The 21,076-nt window shown below is 37.7% G+C and overlaps 2 protein-coding genes across 4 annotated transcripts in view; one reads left to right on the top strand and one right to left on the bottom strand.

Annotated features, from left to right (window-relative positions):
- Positions 1 to 13,863, bottom strand: part of Cryl1 (crystallin lambda 1) — a 185,564-nt gene extending 171,701 nt beyond the window's left edge. The window contains exon 1 of the mRNA XM_047552618.1: positions 13,582 to 13,863. The gene's annotated coding sequence lies outside the window, so the exon portion shown is untranslated. The remainder of the gene's footprint in view (positions 1 to 13,581) is intronic.
- Ift88 (intraflagellar transport 88) overlaps positions 13,472 to 21,076 on the top strand; it is a 157,310-nt gene continuing 149,705 nt past the window's right edge. For all 3 annotated transcript variants that reach the window (XM_047552613.1, XM_047552615.1, XM_047552612.1), the window contains exons 1-2: positions 13,472 to 13,601; positions 19,904 to 19,999. In XM_047552613.1, the coding sequence (XP_047408569.1) occupies positions 19,910 to 19,999 (90 nt within the window). In that variant the 5' untranslated portion in view covers positions 13,472 to 13,601; positions 19,904 to 19,909. The remainder of the gene's footprint in view (positions 13,602 to 19,903; positions 20,000 to 21,076) is intronic.

Raw genomic sequence — 21,076 nt, 5'->3', positions numbered from 1 at the left:
CTCACTCTCATCCTCTTTTTTTTTCACCAATGAAATGATTTTTTTTATTAAAAATTTTTTTAGTTGTAGAAAGACTCAATACCTTTATCTTTATTTATCTTCTTTTTAAAAATTTTTAGTTGTAGATGGATACAATACCTTTGTCTTATTTATTTCTTTGTTTGCTTAATTATTTACTGTGGTGCTGAGGATCAAACCCAGTGCCTCACATGTGTTGGGCAAGCACTGTACCACTGAGCCATACCCCAGCCCACTCTCATCCTCTTTTGCCCTTCCATGTCCCACTGTGGGATAGTGCAGCAAGAAGGTCCTCACCATATATAGTCTGTCAATCTTGGACTTCCCAGCCTCCAGAACCATGAGTCAAATAGACTTCTAGTCTTTATAGATTATTCAGTCTCAGGTATTCTGTTACAGCGACACAAAACAGACTGAGACACCTTTGTGGACCATTCCACTTTCCCCTATCATACTGAGGTTCACCCTATCAGAATAAATCAGGAGACCAAAATACTTCAGAGAAGTGACATCTAGTTCTTTAAGATAAAAAAATTAGGGGCTGGGGACATAGCTCAGCTGGTAGAGTGCTTGCTTCGTAAGCAAAAGGCCCTGGGTTCAATCCTCAGCACTGCAAAAAAAAAAAAAATAATAAATAAAATATATATATATATATATATATTTTTAGTTATAGATGAACACAATATCTTTATTTTATTTATTTATTTTTATGTGGTGCTGAGGATCAAACCCAGTTCCTCACATGTGCTAGGCAAGCACTCTACCACTTAGCCACAAACCCAGCCCCAAGAAAAATATTGAAAAATACATGTAATTATAACATTAACTTATTTCCCAACATTCTATATTGATATGTAACAGCTATTTAGAAGAAATTAACTCACATAACTTTAAAAACTATTATCAGTCATTAATGATTCTTCAAATCATGATTTGGTGCTTACAGTCTATTCAAACCTGCAAATGGTGGTACAATCAGATGATTTTAATATTCTCTCCATCCTTGCAGCACTGTCCAATAGACCTTTCTGTGATGATGGAAATGTTCATTACCACAATCTCCAATTCAGTAGTCGCTAGCTCTGTGTGACTTTTAAGCACTTCAAATGTTGTTCATATGATTGAGGAAGTGAAGTTTTAATCTAATTTAATTAGAATTAATTTAAATTTACTTTTACATAGCATCTGTGGCTAGTGGAAACTGTTAGGTAGCACAGCTCATACGTGCTCTTCCATCTGCCAGAATTGCCTTATTTCTGGCATATCCATTGGAGAAACTCCTTCAAATAAATAAACGGATGGATGAATGAATAAGTTAACATGTTCTTGTTAGACCTGTATGTACACCTGACAAGATCATTTGTGCTGAAAAAGTAGTATGCACTTAATTTCACTGGTTTTTGCTTTAATTTAATTTAATTTTTTTAGTGCTGAGCATCAAACCCTGGGTCTTGCCAATGCTAGGCAAGTACTCTACAACTGAGCTACACCCCCAGTCCAATTTCACTGTTTCTTATCATCAAACATCTTTGTACAATATTCCTTTGGCTCTTTGAATATTCTTAGTTTTTGGTGATTTTGGATACTGAACAAGGGCAGGGGGTGTAGGTTGGAAAGGACATACTGGTTTCTTTCCACGCCACATTCCAGCCTTCACCAATCCAACTTTCAAGATGAAAAGCTAAATTCACCTCTGTTATTATGAAACCAATTTAATGACCGACTCCAGCAAGTAGAAAAAAATGGACACGTTATACTAGGGAATAAGGCTTTTATAGCAAGTTCTTCTGAAAGCAGAAAAAGGAAAGCCAGGGAGTTGGAAAATCACTTTGCACATACACTGCACAGACTGCCCTTTCAGAAACAGGATTGGGGCAGTGCAAAAGCCTCAACTGCAAACAACAGTGCAGTGTGTGAGGCTCATGAAGGGACAGAGTGTGCCTGCTTTAGAAGAAACCCTTCCATTGGGCCTCGCTCTGCTCCAAGCACATGCAGGGCTACATGGGCAGCAATTAGAGAGTACCACAGGCCAGTTTTTACTGTTTTCCACCCATAAAAACTGTTTGAACATTCTGTAGAGAGTATTTTCCCACTTTTATCCCTGTGCCCCACTCTCTTCTATTTTAATTAGTAATCTACTTTCACACTGAATACAGATCAATCACCTTAAATCTAGAACATCCTCACTGGTTCTTAAAAGTGAGAGATTTGTGGAAAGAGGGATCTTGCTTTTGAACCCCTACTAAAATATAAATAAATATTAAGGAAATACCCTTTGACAATTGTTAAAATTTCTTTCACTGTGAACATCCATCAAATTATCAGGCAATAAAACGCTAGAGTAGAGCAGTTCTTCTGAAAGTGAAGAGAAATTAGATGAGATCAAATACACCAAAATACTTTGAAGCAGAGCATAGTGGCACATTTCTTATCCCAGATACTTGTAAGGATGAGGCAGTAGGATCATCAAGTTGAAGTCAACCTGGACACCTTAGTGAGCCCCTGTCTCAAAATAAAATTACAACAAGGGCTGGGGATATAGCTCAGAGGTTGAGTGCTTAGCATGTGTGAGGCTGCGGGTTCAATCTTCAATACTGAAAATTAAAAGGCAGTTAGAGTTGGAAGAGACCAAGTCAATCCCTACTTTCATAGGTGACAACAGTCGTAGAGTAGAAGAGGTCTTGCCCAAATTCACACAATAATTAAGTGGCAATACTGGAAAGAGAATCAAAGTCCCTGCCTTAGAAAGACAAGCTTTCCTCAGCTAGTCTTTCTGTTTTCCCACCAAAGAGCCCAAATGGTGGAGGAGAATGAACACACTTCCTTCTTGGGTCAGGGCTGAGTCTTCCTCCAAACTTTTCATTGAGAAGTCTGTTTTTAAAAACCTCCAATTTTTTTTTTTACCAGTTTAAAATTTTTATTTCATTAATATAAAATGTAAACAAAAAAGTGTACTTGAATTGTTGTTAATCCTATCTGAAACATGCTTATACTAAAGACAAAACAATACAGGATTTCAAATAACTGAGGGTAGAGTCTTTTGTTTGTTTAAAAATATTCTTGAACTGGGGTATAGCTCAGAAGAGTGTGTGCTTAGCATGTGTGTCACTGAATTTGATCCCCAGAACCAGAAAAAAAAAGTTTCCTAAAAACCTCTTCATTGAAAGACAAAAAGGAATTCTTTCTTTTACACTGTATAAAAGCTAGATGCAAACTTTTGATGTAAATGTGTTTCATTCTCAACTCATATGTTGGAGATGGGATGCACAAAAGCTTACAGTTCAGTGAAATGATGCAAACAAAAGAGCTTCTGTGTCCTCGGATACAGAAATATCCTCCATTCATGTCTCTTACAGTAGGTACCACGTACTTGAGACTCATACCAAGTTACTTCTTTTTTTACTTCATTAGAAATGCCTCTGAAATCCTTACCTAACAGAGGCATTTTTCTTTTTAACTGAAAAATTACCAATTGGGGTGACAAATAAAAAAGAAAATGAGTTGGGCATACTCCTGTAACCCAGCAGCTCAGGAGCCTGAGGCAGGAGGATCTCCAGTTCGAAGCCAGCCTCAGCAATTTAGTGAGGCCATAAACAACTCAGTGAGACCTGTCTCTAAATAAAATATTTTTTAAAAGGGCTGGGGATATGGTTCAGGGGTCAAGTACCCCTGGGTTCAACCCCTGATACCAAAAAAGAAAAAGAAAAAAAAAAAACCCACAAAAACAAAAAAACAGAAAGAAAGTCATGATAAATATATGGATAATTCTGGATGTTTATGCAAGTTAATTTAAGTATTGGGCTGTCTGTGGTAGACATTAAGAATTTTTGATAGTGATAAGATTAGAAGCATGAATGTGGCATTTGGGAACTGAATTTAAGTGGGAAGAAAGATTCAGGACAAAAATCAAGATTTAAAAAATAAAGTCCAGGCAAAAGCAATGGACTGCTTTGCAATGGCTGTGTGAGGAGCATACTGTAGTAATTTTGTATTTGATATCAATAATTTTATTTTTATATATACTATTGAGTTGGGGTACCTTGCCATTAGGACAAGAGCTTTCTTTCTTTCTTTCTTTCTTTTTTTTTTTTTTTTTCAGTACTGGGTATTGAACCCAAGGATACTTTACCACTGACCTACATCCTCCACCCTTGTTTAAATTTTACTTTGAATCAGGATCTTTCTAAGTTGCCTAAGCTGGTCTCAAATTTGCAATCCTCCTGCCTTAGCCTCTCAAGTTGCTGGGATTACAAGCATGTGACACCCTACCTGCCTGAGAGCACAACTTTTTCAATCTTGAGTGATCCTTAGTCATTACCAATTACTTACTTGACTAATTCCTCTTTGAAAAACACTATGCTACACAATTAATGGTTGGATTTCAGAGAGTTATTCCCTTGATATAAAATAGAATTATTTAGATAAAACTCTGGTTTTGTTCATGTGCTGCCATTGGGGCATGCGATAGTATGAGTACAGCTTACAACACCTCATACCTCCTTATATATTACAGATTAGTTTCAACTAGCTAGTGACTGTGGTTTTTATGGTGTGAATAGACATAGGACCCTTTCAGTGGGGTAATTTACAGTCCAATGTCCATTTATTTTATAACAGATTGAAACTACTGGTAGGCTCAAGTTAATTTGTAACTTACAAGTTAGACATTTTGCAAATCTGAGCTCAAAGTATGATACTTTGGGTTAAAGTGTGAGTTCACTTAATTACCAATTTAGGATCTAAAGATCCTGGCCAAAGGCCATGAGGGTGATTTTTCTGTACTTTACTGGTAATAGTTGGGAAAACAGAATTTTTCCTATTAAGGAAAATGAATCTCAGAGGCTCTCAAGGTAGAGAGAACAGTGCATTTGATATAAAATATGTAAAATGAGGCCTACTCATGCATATTCTTATACATTTTATCACAAAGAGAGTACATAACAAAACACCAAAGCAGTAAACACCAAAGTTGGGCACCAGACTAACAGTAAGAGAAACAAGGAGTTTAGAACTTCAGTGATTATATTTTCACAAAGAGTAAGAATCATCCTTCTAAAAAAGATTTTTTGGCCCAAAGAAAACACTGGTCTCAGTTATTTGAAAGACAAGAAAAAAATTCATTTGGCATCTTCAGGCTAATTTGTTTTTAACTTTTAGGTTAAAAAATATGATAATTTAAGTATTTAGCAGGCAATCACTGAATTTCATAGTATTTTGGAGGGCAGAGTAGGTGGATGGTTTTCACAATGGCTAAAACTTACATATTAGATTAACTGAACTTTCTGCCATGCTAGATGTTGGAAATCCAGTTGTGTTAGGGAGCTCTCCATTACTGTAACAAATACCTGAGACAAGCGACTTATAAAACAGGAAAGGTTTATTTGGCTCATAATTTTGGAGGTTTCAGTCTATAGTTGGTTGCCTCCTTTTCCTTTGGGTCTATGGTGAGGAAGCATAACTTGGTGGAAATATAGGACACAGAAAGCTGCTCACTTGGATGTGAAAAAAAGAGGAAGAGGAAGGAACTGAGATCCCACTCTTTGCTTCAGGGTCCATTCCCAATGATCTAAACCCACGCCCCGCCCCCCAAGGCCCCATGTCTTAAAATTTCCACTACCTCCCTATAGTGCCATGGGCTAGAGACAAAACTCTTAACACATGGGCCTTCCGGGTCATTCCAGATTCAAAGTCTAGCAGTAGCAGTGAGCAGCAACTTATGGTCCACGTGGGAAAACTTTAATGGATAGTGATGATGAAACTGTATTATTGTCATTATAGTAGAAGAGCAACATGCTATATGAACATACAGGATTTAACATGGACCAGGTGTTATGAACTGCACTCCAATCTCCCAAAATTCATAATGGAAGCCCTAACCCTTAGTTGTCGGGGTCTTAAGCCCCCTTGCCCTTCTCGACCAGCGGCAAGGGAAGGGGACACTCCCCAACAAGGTCAGATCAGGATAGGTAGGGCCGACTGACCGCCCGCTCCCAGCCCTCCAGGCGGAGGACAATCAGACACGTCAGGGAGACCCGTCACAGCAGGAACTCGTTTATTGAGGAAGTCACACAGCTTTTATGTAGGGTGGGGGCTAGGCGGGAACCAATCAGCTTAAAGGTCAGCAAGGCAAGGGGTGTTCACGCAGGCGAGAGTCCCATTGGACTATATGGCAAGCACGAGCTGATCATGTTCCGGAACTGTTGTTAATCAATCCCTGACGGTGGTCCGGTTTATGGTCATGAACCTTTGAAACCGCCTTTGAGCCTTGATTTTGCTCACTGGCCAGGGAGTAAGGAGTCAGCCTGAGTTAGTTAACGTGTCATTAGTCCCAACACTTAGTACCTCAGCATATGAATGTATTTGGAGGTAGGGTCTTTAAAGAGTATAGTAGTCCCCTGCTATTCATGAAAGATACATTCTGAGACCACTAGTAGATGCCTGAAACTTAGAATAATATCAATCCTTATATATACATATTATAAAGCCTAATTTATAAATTAGGCAGTAAGAGAGTAACATCAATAACTATAACATAAAACAACTATAACAATACAGTGTAACAAAAGTTATGTAAATATGTCACAATAGCTAAACTATGGAACCAACCTAGATGTCCTTCAACAGACAAATGGATAAAGAATGGATATATATGATGGAATATTACTCAGCCTTAAAGAAGAATGAAATTATGGTATTTGCAGGTAAATGGATGGATTTGCATGCTAAATGAAATAATACGATCCCAAAAAAACAAAGGCCAAATGTTTTCTCTGATAAGTGGATGCTGATCCATAATGGGGCCAGTGGGTAGGAAAGAACAAAGAAACTTCGGATTGTGCAGAGGGGAGTGAGGGGTGGGGTGGAGTGGTGGGGATGGGAAGGACAGTGGAATGAGACAGACACTATTACCCTATATACATGTATGATTACATTACTGGTGTGACTCTGCACAATGTACAGCCAGAGGAATGAGAAGTTGTGCTCCATTTGTGTACAATGTGTCAAATGCATTCTACTGTCATGTATAACTACAAAATTTTTTTAAAAAAGTTATGTGAATATGGTCTTTCTCAAAATGTCTTAATTTCTCATTGCGCTCTAGTACTATTTTCATTCTACAGTTGACTAAAGGTAACTTAAACTGCAGAAAGCAAAATTACAGATAAGAGGAGACTATGATAAGTAAGTTAAAAAGAGACCCTTAGGTTGGGCCCTAAATCAATTGGGTTCTTACAAGAAGAGAAGATTAGGACACACAGAGACACTAGGGCATAATGCACAGAAGGACAGCCATGCAAAGAGGCAGCAAGAGCATGGCAACCTACAAGCCAAGAAGTGAGGCCTCCCAAGAAACCAAACTTGCTGATACCTTCATCCTGGACTTCCAGGCTCTGAAACTGTGAGAAAACAAATTTCTGTTGTTTAAGCCCCCAGCCTATGGTAGTGTGTAATGAAGCCTAAGCAAACGAATACAGCAGGAATTAGGAAAGGCCACCTGGAGAAAGGGCCAAGCTAAGGGGACTGTCCATTTTAGGACAAGAGATTAGCATGTGTGAAAGCCTAGAGGTAAAAAGGTCATGGCTCTTTCCTGTGACGTGAGAGACCTCAAGTAGGGATGGGCCTAAATGTCCAAATGAGGAGAACAATTGGGAAAGTATCATATGCATCTGTCGTTTTTTAAAAATACATTTTCTAGTTGTAGGTGGACACAATACCTTCATTTTTATGTGGTGCTGAGGATTAAGTGCAGGGCCTCACAAGTGCCAGATGAGCATTCTACCACTGAGGCACAACCCCAGCCCCAATTTGTCATTTTTTTTAAATATAGTTTTTTAGTTGTAGATAGACACAATACTTTTATTTTATTTACTTATTTTTATGTGGTGCTGAGGATGGAACTCACTGCCTCACATGTGCCAGGAAAGCACTCTATCTCTGAGCTACCAACCCCAACCCCTCATTTGTCTTTTTGAAATGACCAACATCTGAACATCTTTCCCATTTCAGAAGAATCCCTAAACAGGTGATAAGAAGCTTAAGGGGAGTAGATACCTTGCCTTTGAGCCCCCTGGTTTGAAGAACATGGCATATTGACCTAAAGGTACCAGTACATCCTCCCTTGTAGGACTTTGACTTGAGGGGGAGGGAGACAAAGGACTCATCCATGGAGAAACCCAGTGTCTAGTGATAAGACAGAAGCGCCAGATGCATGGAGTCTAGCTGTGTAATAACATATGTCCAAATGGCAGGATGGCAGATGTCAAGTGGTATTGGGCAGCAGTGGTGAAGCAGGGTGAATAAACTGAGGGTGTTATCTCCATAAACTTAAAGCAGGCATTTCTGTGATACAACTGTGGCTGTGTCCTAACTTCCTGAGCTTCTGTTATTTTTCCAAGCCTTGTTCCTTAGCCTTTCTAATAATTCAATGAGTTTCTTGATATCATTTCTTTAAAAACATTCCTTTTTGCTCACAATAGCATGAGTTGTTTCTTCTTGGCTGCAACAAAGAATCCTGAGTAAGACCACATGGGTCTTTAAGACTGTGAAGAGTTTTCTAAGCCACATTATAAAGTTTAGATTGCCCAAAAGTCAAGGAAGAGGGGAGAGGGGGGGCACCAAAACTTTTGAGCGAAGATAATGTGATCAGATTTTCACTTAAGGATGCTCACTTTGGGTAGTGTGCAGAATATATTGAGACCAAAATGGAAGATGGAAGAGTAAAGAGGAAGCAGTAACAGAAGTCAGAACACTATGGTAACAGAATAGGCAACAAAGATGGCTACCTGCACTATCCAGGTCATAGAAGTAAGGAAAGAGGCAGAACAATTAGAGAGAATGTAACTGGTCATCAGTGATGAAGGACAGACAGTTAAGACCTTAAAAAAAAAAAATACTGACCCTAAAACCATGAAAGTATTAACCTTATTTAGAAAACAAGCCTGAACCCACCCAAGTTCCACTGCCCTCTGTCAAAAAAAAAAAAAATTTCCATGTGCTGGTGCCCACTTATCCTAGCTTCTAGCCACTGCAGACCACCCACAGTTGCATCACCACCCGACCATGAATAAGGAAATGTCATACCTCTTGCCAGAGTCACTAAGCTTCACTTTCATGTCATAGTAGGATGCCATTAGAAAAATTTGTCAGCACTAAATACGCTTCCTCTCATATTCCTGTTTTCCTGGGTCACCACCCAGGCTGCAAGTCTTTCTGGTCAGAACACCCTGGTCCAACCCCTCCTGAAGCCCACTAGAATTTCTGCTTTGTAATGAGCAGATTCCCCATATCTTCCACCTCTTTTCCCATTATTCTCCTCAGCTCTCTGCTTTCACAGAAAACTAGCTCGTCTCCACAGATACTGCTTCCTTTGAAAGCCCTCGTGGGTAATTTATTCTTTTAAAGCTCAGGGAATTCCAAGTTAGGAGGTAGAATTGATAATGTTCTCTTGATTTCTTCACTCTCTTATAAATCCTCTGCAACTATGAATCTCAGACCATCTTCTAATTTCCTCCTTGCTCTTCCTTAGTCTTTACCACCTAATTCACACTGCACCTTCCCACTTACCCAGTGACTTCAAACTTCAAGCCCTTAATCTCAAATGACTTCTTCCAGCCCACATCCATATTCAAACCTTGGATCTAGTTGCCACCTAAAACTCCACCATTTCCATCATCACTAATTCAGCAAGTCTCCTCTCTAGTCTGTTACACAGTCATCCTATTGTGACTGTTCTAACCACAGTATTTTAAAGTCAACTCCTTTACTTTCTTCCCATTTATTAGCTCCATTCAATTCAGTTCCTTTATTATTTGCATTAAATTTCATGTCCACCATACAACTCCCTTTCTCCTCTGCCCTTTCTTTGCAATTGCCCAATTTCAACCTGAATAAATTTAAACCCTGAATAAATTCTATTATCTACTTCTTCCATGTCTGTACCTGATGCAGGTCTAATAAAGAAAAGGGGTTAGAGCACCAGATAACAGAGCAGATAAGCATTACTATAAATTCATGATCATTTGTGTCAAGCACCCAAGCTTACTAAGAAATATTTCTACATTTCTTTAGTTAACAAGTTCTCCTTTTATTTTGCTTATTCTAGACCTTTACCACTTTTCTCAGACCTGGAAACTTCTCCATTCCCCTCACTTTCATCCATCTCTCCTTGATCCTCAGACTCTTTCTATTGGATCAATTCCCTTAGCTTTAAAACATGTCTTATTATCTTCCATCTTAAAAACAAATCAATGGTCTTATGTTAAATGTATATTCCAAAGTGGTAACTGTGCTGTGTACTTCCCTAAAGATATGTTGAGAAAATACATCATTTAAATTCTCATGTTGTCAGAAATAAGCCATTATTGCACTTTAATCGTAATTCAACTAATTTGGGATATGTATCCTCAACTGAGACAACTCTAAAACAAATATAAATGTTTAGCTATATAAAACAATATGAATAATAAAAAGCTTCAAAAACACAAAACAAAACAAAACAAAACAAACAAATCAATGAAAACTTTCTTAGCCATGGACTCCCTAGCCATCTACCTCTCTTTTTCTTCCAATTTATAGTCATGCTTTTTGAGTTTTCATATCCACTCATTACTTCATCACTGCTATGGTTTGGATGTGGTTTGTCCTCCAAAGCTCATGTGTTAGGACTCTTGGTTCCCAGTATGGTGGTATGGGATCTTTAAGAGATAGCACTGGTGGGAGGTCCTGTGGTCACTAGGGATGTGCCCTGAAGAGATTGAGGTTTTCCTCTTAGGACCCTGGTTATTTCTCACAAGAGGGTGGTTATAAAAGCATAAGCCTGGTCATGCAGCCTTTCTGACTTTCTCTTTGATGACTTTCTCGTTCTCACTCACATTCCTTCTATTTATCATGGGGCCCTTACAAGAGCCCAAGCATGCTGTTTAGACTTTCAGCATTCCAAACTAAGAGCAAAATAAAACTCTTTTCTACGTAAAGTTAGTTTGTTTCACATATTTCATTTTAGTAACAAAAAATGGTTCAATACAATGCCCAATTACGAGTCAACTCAGAGCAGGCCCCTTTTCACTGGAAGACCTCTTGCTAAATCAACAGAATAGGTATTTGGTTTAACTTACTGACCATTTTGACAGCATTCAACAAACTCAGCCACTCCCTCCTGTTTCACACATTTATTTCCCTTGGCTTCTTCCATTGCTTTAGCGTTCCTGATTTTGCTTCAATATGTCTGCCCACTAAAGAGAATTGTTAGGGTTTCCTCTTCTACAAAGTCTTTCTATATTGTTTTCCAGGTCTCAGTTCTAGGCTCATTTTTAAAATCCCTCTATATTCTCCTCCCCTGCAAAACCAATCACACTCACTCTCAGGTTTCAAATCCATCTGTTTTAGGAGACAGCAAATTTTAAATGTACATCTCCAGATAGGATCTATTCTCTTGAGCTTTGTAACTTCACATACAGTTGGCAGCTCAACATCTCTATTTGCATATCATATTTTATAGGCATCTCAAATCCAGTGTGTTCAAAACTAATATTCTCTCTTAAACCTGCTTCTCCTCTAACTTTTCTTCATATTAATAAATGACACTACGCTAGGTATGGTGTCATACGCCTGTAATCCCAGCAGCTTGGGAGGTTGAGGCAGAAGGATCACAAGTTCAAAGCCAGCCTCAGCAAAAGCAAGGTGCTAAGCAACTCAGTGAGCTCCTGTCTCTAAATAAAATACAAAATAGGGTTGGGGATGTGGGTCAGTGGTCCAGTGCCCCTGAGTTCAATCCCTGGTACCCCACCCCACAAAAAATATTAAGAAAATAACAGTAGCTTTTATTTGGGGCAAACATTGCTTGCTTGCTTCAAGTATTAACTTCTCCACTATACATAACTAATTATAAGACTGACAATTCATTCAACAAATAATTGTAGGGGGTCAACAAATTTCAGGCACTTTTTAAAGTACTAGAGATATAGTGTGGAACAAAAAAGACAAAAATCTCTGTCTCTGTAGACTTTATATTTTAGTAATACAAGAAGTGACCCTAACATTCATTTTGTCTGGCAATAATAGGCATGTGTTTGATAAATGTTAACTCCATTATACCATTTCAAGTGAAGATAATGGACCACTCCCTGTATTAGTAACGGTACCACCTGTAAAGAACAACAAAGTTGAACCAACTTGAATCTGTTTTCAATGAAACAATTGAAGGAGTTGTAAATTTATAGCCTGGAGACCTAAAGAAAATGAAAATTCTCTCTATGTATTAAAGAACAGTAACCTGAAAGAAGGGTTTTACAGCATTCACTGATTCAACAAATACTCATTAAACATCTCCTTCTAGCTAGGCACAGTAGCTAGATACTATTGATAATTGTGTAGGATGTCACTTACCTGCAAGCTAACAAGTTAGCCTAACAGTTTCACGAATGCTGGCAGAAAACACCTGCATCAGAGACAAAGGACTTTATTCTTCACAACACAGCAAGCAGCCTGAGTTTCCACATTCCCTTTGGTTCCTCTACCCCCGCCCCCCAAATACCATGGGGGAAGCCCAGGAGACCACTGTAATTGCAGTGGGTTTGTGTCAAATTTAAGAAAACCCCAAGCTTAAGAAATGTTAATATTCTATAATACACTGCAAACCAACTAACTGGCTAAGCCTTTGGGTAGGAGGGACAGGGAGGGATTATCTTTATTATACTGGACATCAATAATCCTCCTTTTTGAAGTACTTATTTCAGCGTTCAAAAGTTGTTCACTATACAAATGTCCTTGAAAAGATAGTAATATTAGTCAGGGTTCTCCACAGAGACAGAACCAACTGTATGCATATTTACTAAGAAATTTCATTTAAGGAATAGGATCACTCTGCAGATACCAGAGACTAGCTCACTTGACAGATAAAACCAACCACCACAGTAAGTCCAGAACAAAAGCCCTTAGGACTTCTGCTCAAAAGATGTTAAAAAATGTGAGAGAACCAAGGAAAATATCTCCCTTTTGGGAGATATTTAATTTTTAAAACTCATCAATTACTAGTTTCTTAAACTACCTCTATGTCTCCAAATTTACCTTTAAAATTTAATAAGAAGTTAATTAGGAAGACAAAGTGGTGGGGGTAAGATTTCCCACACAGGTTTCATGAGGACAATTTTGCAGGGTAACCAATAAATTTATTTTCAGGGATTACACAGCAAACGGGCTTCCCAGGTTCACAAGAGTACTGTGGTGGCCCCAAGAGACACTGCAAAATAACCCAGGAACCATCGTTTGGTCATGCGCTTTCTGGGCGATTTCAAATCGGGATTTACCGGATCTTGCACACCCAACCCACGCAGACCCTGCCCCGAGCCCTCCCCGCCCCGGTTCAGAGGCGCAGCGCGCCCCTCCCCGCCCCCTCCCTACGGGTCTCCCCTCAGTCCCCGCGCTTCCGGTCCCGCTCGGAGGACTATGGGAGAGGCTTCCTTGGATTCCGCCCTTGGCAACCGTTCCGCCGTGGCGCTCTGGCCTGCGGAGGCTCTAAGTAGATTCGCGCAAACCGCCACTTCCCTGGGCTGGAGTCGCATTCACCCCACTCCTCTCAGCGAGAGGTAGGAGAAGGGCCCCGGGCCCGAGCGCCTTCGGACTCCTAGCGGCCGTGCTGTGCAGTGTAAAGCGCGCGGGTCCCGCGTGGGCCTCCCCCTGCTCGCGACGTGGGGCCTGCGGAGGGGCGGAGAGCAGACTCTGCCCGCCCTTGGCCCCTTCCCCCCACCTGTGGCTGGAGGCCCTTGGGGTACCCACGTCTTTCCCTAGCTGACGCTGCTGTTGGTTTGCACACATCTGTTTCCATAGCTAGCACCCGTTTTTATTGCTCCTCCTAAAGGCATGGGCGGTGCAGTTTTCCTCTTGGGATGGCCGTACCAGGTCGTGGTCACACCTTAACGAAGGAACTCCAAACACTATAGGACCATTGCACCGGCTTTTGAGTTTCACAGCAGATACGGTGACCATTTCTCTTTTATTCTTTTGTCAAGTTTTTGGAGCTTGTCTAATAAAAGGTTGAGCCAGAAATGAAGGCAAAAGTTCACAAAAGAATTCATGAAGTACATAAACATTTCAGAGACCCTCCGTATCCCCAGGTAATTGGTTCCAGGACTCACTCCCCCTTAATTCCAAATTCTCAGTTGCTCAAGTCTCATGTAAAATTGCATATAATTAATACAATCCTTCCATATAAGTATAAATCACTTTGGGATTACTTAAGAATTCTAATACAATGTAAATGTTATATGAATAGTTATAAAAGTAGTTGTTTAGGGAATAATGACCAGAGAAAGACTGTACATGTTCACATGTAATTTTTTTTCCCTCAAGTACTTAACTGTTTGCAGTTAGATTGAGCCCAAGGATGCAGACTGAAGATATGGGGGGTGGGGGGCAGCTACTGGTTTCCCAAGATTTTTTTCTAAGCCTAAAATTCCAGTTTTTCTGTTTACTGGGCTGATTTTCTGGTTGTGATAGAGAAACTACAATACACATGTTGGAAGTAGACTGTCCATCATAGTAGAAACGTTAAGACATAACTTTAAGATTTAAAAAAATGTTTTGCTGTCACTTTATTTTATTGAGGTGGCATTATCCTCAAATTATTTCAAGATGAGAAGCTTATTGTGTGTATAAGCTGCTTTTGAAAGAGCTTGGAGAATCCAGAAACCTGAGTGGTATTTATTTTGCCAAATGTAGCTGTTAGCCATAGATAATTGTTTTCACCTTTTTAGGTTTACTTTCCATATCTTTAAAATTAGTATATTCCACTAATATTTGTTCAACTAAAATTTGTTCAAGGTATAAATTTTTTACAATCTGATTTACAGTCTAGCAAAAAGGATCTCTAATCCTAAAAGTTGCTTGTTAATATGGAAGCTTGACTATTTATATAGGGCTCATGATAAGAAGTTCTTACTTAGCATAATGATTTGCATAGTGGGATCCCTGGACCAGCAGCATCAGCATCACTTGGTGACTTAATAGAATGGAATTGAGAGGGTGATGATATCGCCCACTCAAGATTTACTGAGTCAGAAACACTTTTGACTGGGGAAAAGCAATCTGAATTTAATAAGTTTTTAGGTTTCTGATGTTTTAGAGTCACTGATGTAGTACAGTATTCCACCCTTATCTTTAGGGGATGTGTTGTGAGGCCCTCAGTAGACACCTGCAACCCGTTACTGGTACTGAACCCTATGTATGTTCTGATTTTTGCTGTATATACATACCTATAATAAAGTTTAATTTATAAATTAGGCACTGCAATAGGTTAACAATAACTAATAATAAGATAGAGCAGTTATAGCAGTATGTTGTAATAAAATTATGTGAATCTTCTCTCTCAATATATCTTATTCTCCTATTCTCACCCTTTAATGAAGTGTCCTGATGCTAAAAGGAAGCACTTGTGGCTTCTCTTTGTCATGTCTGAGTTGCCAGCATCACTATTTTTGTGCTTTGGGGCTATTAATAAGTAAAATAAGGGTTACTTGAACACAAGCACTGTGATACTGCAAGAGTTGACCTGAGAACTAAGATGGCTACTAAGTGACTAATGGGTCAATAGCATACACAGTGTGGATACCCTGGACAAAGGGATGATTCAGGTCCAAGGTGGGATCAAATATTTTATCACACTACTTATAACGGGATGTTATTTAAAATGGATGAATTGTTTATTTCGGAGTTTTCCATTTCATATTTTTGAACTGTTGGTTAAGTGTAGGTAACTGAAGCCATGGAAAGTAAAACCATGGATAAGGGGAAAATGTGGTCTCTATATTATCTAAGCTAAAGCTTTTAAGTTAAAATATTTTATGCATCTTCTACCAGTGACTCTTTGGGGGTATTTTGAAGTGACTTTCCATCTGGCTGATATTTGCTCTCGCAGTAATGAATTTTCATCTTCAAAGAGTATTGGGAAGTTAAACTCAAAATGAATCAAAGACTTTTAGGAAAAAATAGGTATAAATTTTCATGACCTTGGTTTAGGCATTTGTTTCTTAGATGTGATACCAAAAGTACAAAAAAATAAAGAAAAAAATAGATAAATTATATAACAAATTTTAAAATCTTAGTGCTTTATAGGATATTTTCAAGAAGTGAAAGTACATTGTACAAAATGGGAGAAAATATTTGCAAAGCATATATACAATAAGATCTAATATCCAGAATAATAAAAATTTTTATGGCTGGATAAGACAAATAACCATTTTAGGGCTGGGATTGTGGCTTAGTGGTGGAGCACTTGCCTACCATGCATGAGGCATTGGGTTCAATCTTCAGCACTACTTACAAAACTAAATAAAGTTTTTTAAAAAAGCCGAAATTCTTAAAAAAACAAATGACCTTGGTTTAGGCATTTGTTTACCTTTTTATTAAAGGGGAAGGAATCTGAATAGACATTTCTCCAAAGAGATTATACAAATAGCCAATAAACATATGAAAAGATGCTTAACATCATTAATCATCAGGAAAAAGGTAAATCCAAACCACAGTAGATATTTCACATCCTTTAGTATGGCTCTAACAAAAAGGGCCAATAACAAGTGTTGGCTAGGACATGGAGAAATTATAAACCTCATACATTGCTGAAGGGATGTAAAATGTTGCAGCCACATTGGAAAGCAGTCTGGTAGCTTTTTCAAAAGTTAGAAATGGAGTTACCATATGACCCAGCAATTCCATTCCTAGATATATACTGTTTTAGTCAGCTTTTTCATTGTTGCGACTAAAGGACCCGACAGATACAATTATAGAGGAGGAAAACTTTATTTGAGGCTCACAGTTTCAGAGGTCTTAATCTTGGTTCGTAGAAGATGGGCTCCATTTATTGGGGCTCGAGGTGAGGCTGAACATCATAGCAGGAGAGGGTGGCAGAGGGAAGCAGCTCACATTACAGTTATGAGGAAGCAGAGAGAGTCTCCACTTTCCAGATACAAAATATATACCCCAAAGCCACACCCCAATTCTAATCTCCTCCAGCCACACCCTACCACTTCAGTCACCACTCAGTTAATCCCTATGAGGGGATTAAATCACTGATTGGATTAAGACTCTTACAACCCAATCATTTCTCCTCCAAACCTTCTCGCATTGTCTCACACATGAACTTTTGGTGGATACCTCATTTCCAAACCATAACATATACCCAATAGAATTGAACATATATTCATGCCAAAACTTTATGCAAATATTCATAGCAGTGTTGTAAGCCCCAAAGTGGAACCAACCCGTGTCCACTAAAAAATAGATAAACAAAATGTTATGAATTTATTATTCAGCCATGAAGAATAATGCAGTACTGATAACGTAGTACATCATGGATAGACCTTGAAAACATGTTAAGTGAAAGAGGCCAGACACAAAAGGCCACATACCGTATGATTCCATGTACATGAAATGCCCAGAATTGACAAATCCATAGAGGCAGAAAGTAGATTAATGATTGCCAGGAACTGGAGGAAAGAATTGGAGAGTGACTGCTAAAAGGCCCCAGCTTTCTTCATGGGATGAAGAAAATGTTTTGGAATTAGATTGTGGTGGTGGTTGTACAACTTGTAGCGATACCAAAAACCACTGAATGCTATGCTTTAAAAAGGATAATTTTTATATTATGTGAATCATATCTCAAAAAATAATAATTTTGTTAGTATTTATAAATAATTTTAAAAGGCTCTGAGAATTGACATATGTTTGATATTATGCTGAACAATAAAATTAAGAGGAATTTTCTTAGGAATTTACTGGCACACCTAAAATGGTAAAAAGTGTAAAGAAAATATACTACTAGGTAGACAAGTAGTTCAATTCTACATTTTTTGGCTACTGACCCACTTCCATCTCCCACTCCCAAAATTGCCTAAACTATTGACTTTATTTGAATGACACTTCTGGAACTCCTTCCAGATTGTCAAACAATTATTACATTTACAGCAAAAATATACAGTAATTACATTTCTCTCATGCTTCTTATTTTACTTTGCTTTGACATCCATTTTATTGTGCCTAAGCATTTTTTCTCAACATTTTATTTTGAAAGTTTTCAAGTGTGTAGCAAACTTTAAAGAATTTAACTATGAACCTTTTACTTGCTACTTAGATTCTACCATTATAAATTTTATACTTTATCATATGTCTATCCTTATATCCATCTATCTATCCATCTTTGTGTACATTTCAGACGAAATTACAGATATTAAACTTCCTCTTAAATACTTTGTCATGCATACTAATTTATAGTTCAATACTTGTCTGTTTTTTCTTTCAAGATGAAATTTACAAAGAAAAGCAGAAATCATAAGTGTGCATTTGCTGACTTTTCACACATGCTTGCCCATGTGACCCAAACCCCTGTCAAAACAGAATATATATTATTACCCCAGAAAATTCTCTTGTGCTGCTTCCCATTTAATCTCTACTCCTGACTCCCAAGATTAATCTTCTTCCATAGATTAATTTTACCTGTTCTAGAACTTTATATAAATGAAACAGTGCTTAATGTACCATTTTATATAAGACTTCTAGTATTCAGTGTAATTGAAGTTCTTTCATATTGTTATATATGCCATCAGAGCATTCATTTTTTATTGCCAAATAGTACTTCATTGTATAAATATACCATATTTTGCTTACCCACTCTATTGCTGGGTATCTGGACTGTTTCTAATTTAGTCCACTATGAATAATGCTGTTATAGACATTCTTATATAAATCTTTTTGTAGACATTTTATTTTCTCTCAGGAGTAGAGGTGAATACTAATTTTATGAAACTGCCAGAACTTTTTCCAAAATTGTACAATTTTACACTCCCACCAACAGTGTATGAATATCCTAGTTGCTTCACATCTTTGCTAGCCTTATGTGTTTTTGGTCTTTTAAACTCTATCCATTATGGTGGCGTTGTAGTGGTATTTGCATTGCATTGGACTATCGATTATATTTCTTCTGCACTTGATACTAAGCTCCATGAAAATCAGGGTAATCAGCTATACTCTTCCCTCAGTGCCTGTCATTGCTCTTTCAGTGTAGAAGGTATGGAATGAATATGAAATGAGGACAATGAATGAATGTTTTGATACCTAGATTTGGGAATTTGAACAAAAAAAATAACTGAGACCATAGAAGTTTATATAGTTAAATTTGACCGGAAAGATTATTTATTTGAATTGAAAATTATTTTATGGGACTTGGGGTAAAGCTCAATAGTGTGCTTAGTAACAAGGCCTTGGGCTCAATTCCCAGCACCCTCAAATATAAATGCGCACACACACACACACACACACAGGAACACATATATATATACACACACACATACATATATATTTACTTTTATACTAATCACACATTGTGTTAACCAGTATTCTGTTGCTGGACAAATAGTTGAGAAAATGAACATAGAGAAGGAAAGACTTATTTTGGCTCATAGTTTCAGAGACTTCAGTTCATTGTCAGCTGATCCCATTTTTTCTGGATCTATAGTAGGCAGTACAGCACAGAGGAAGGGAATGGTAGAGCAAAAGCTGCTTACCTCATAGCAGCCAGAAAAGGGGGTGGGGGAGAAAGAGAGAGAGAGAAAGAGAAAGAGTAAGAGTATGAATGAGATGTACTCTTTCAGGATATGCCCTTAGTGACTACTTCCTCCAACTAGGCCCCCCCTCCTACCATGGCTACCACCTCCCAATAATGCATTCAGCTATCAGTAGATAAATCTACTTATGAGATTAGATCCTTCATGATCCAGTCACTTCCCAAAAGCACCACTCTGAATATTACTGCACTGGGGGCCAAGCCTTTAACAAATGAACCTTTGGGGGACATTCCAGATCCAAATTATAACACATTTATACTGTTGATTTTTCTTAGGCACAAATGATGCAAAATGTGCACCTGGCTCCAGAGACAGATGATGATGATCTTTATTCTGGTTATAATGACTACAATCCAATCTATGATACTGAGGTAAAAAAACAACAAACTTTTTTTTTATATTAGTCTTTTGTGAACCAGCTCAGTTGATTTATGAAGACTTTGGATTTGAGGGTTTTCTGCTTTTTTATGCTTTAGATTAAGTAAGTTGACTTAAAAATCTAGAAAAGTGCTATTAGTGAAGATTCTATTAATTCTGCCAATAATAATTATTGTAGCAGAAGGGAAGATCATGAGAAATGTTATATAAATGAATGAAGATGAGTTACATACTTCTATTTTTCATCACTATCTGAAAGTATAAATTAAAAGGACTTAAATCATCTGAAAATACCTAAAACCAGGGTTTTTTTGTTTGTTTATTTGTTTTAGTGTCCTAAGTTTGAAGTGTCATGGAGTTAGCTGTAATAATAACAGATGCAATGTAACTTAATTACTTGAAACTGTTGCTTAAGATGATCACAGAATATATAGTTTGTCAAGGTACAAAGAAAAAGTCACAAAAGTTGTGTTTGGTGTTTGTTATTAGAGAATTTGTTGACCATTTTTTCTAGTTTGTCATTTAGTTAAATTTATTGAGCTTATTTTTTACTTTTTTTGGTTGTCAGCAAACCTTTATTTTATTTATATTTATATATGTTGCTGAGAATTGAACCCAGTGCTTCACACAAGCTAGGCAAGCGCTCTGCCACTGAACCACAACCCCAGCCCTTACTGAGCTTATCAAATTTTGTGAGTAGTTCAAGAATCTTAGAAGACATCTTTTTACCAAAAGTTCTGTCAAAGTAGAAGTATAATTAATTATATTGGAGGTTACCTTTGACTTTATATTTTATACAAAAGTTCCCAGTTTTTGTGACTGAACTTTGTGTACTTTAATTTTCTGTAGTTGATATGGAAGGTTATAAAGATAATTTAAATTAAAAGTTGAAGAATGCTTATAATAAAATCATGTTTAAAGTGCAGTGTATTAATATCCTGTTTACATGAACATTTCATGTTGATTTTCTGCAGACTTTAAAAAAAGTTAATTGTGACTCCATTTTACATGTATTATTTATTTTTTAATACTGAACAAGTATATTAGTCTGTTTCTTATTGCTATAACAA

The sequence above is a fragment of the Sciurus carolinensis genome, chromosome 5 (genome assembly GCF_902686445.1).
Source record: "Sciurus carolinensis chromosome 5, mSciCar1.2, whole genome shotgun sequence".
Lineage (NCBI taxonomy): Eukaryota > Metazoa > Chordata > Mammalia > Rodentia > Sciuridae > Sciurus > Sciurus carolinensis.
Note: the sequence above shows the minus strand (reverse complement) of the source record. Positions and strands in the feature narration are given on the sequence as shown.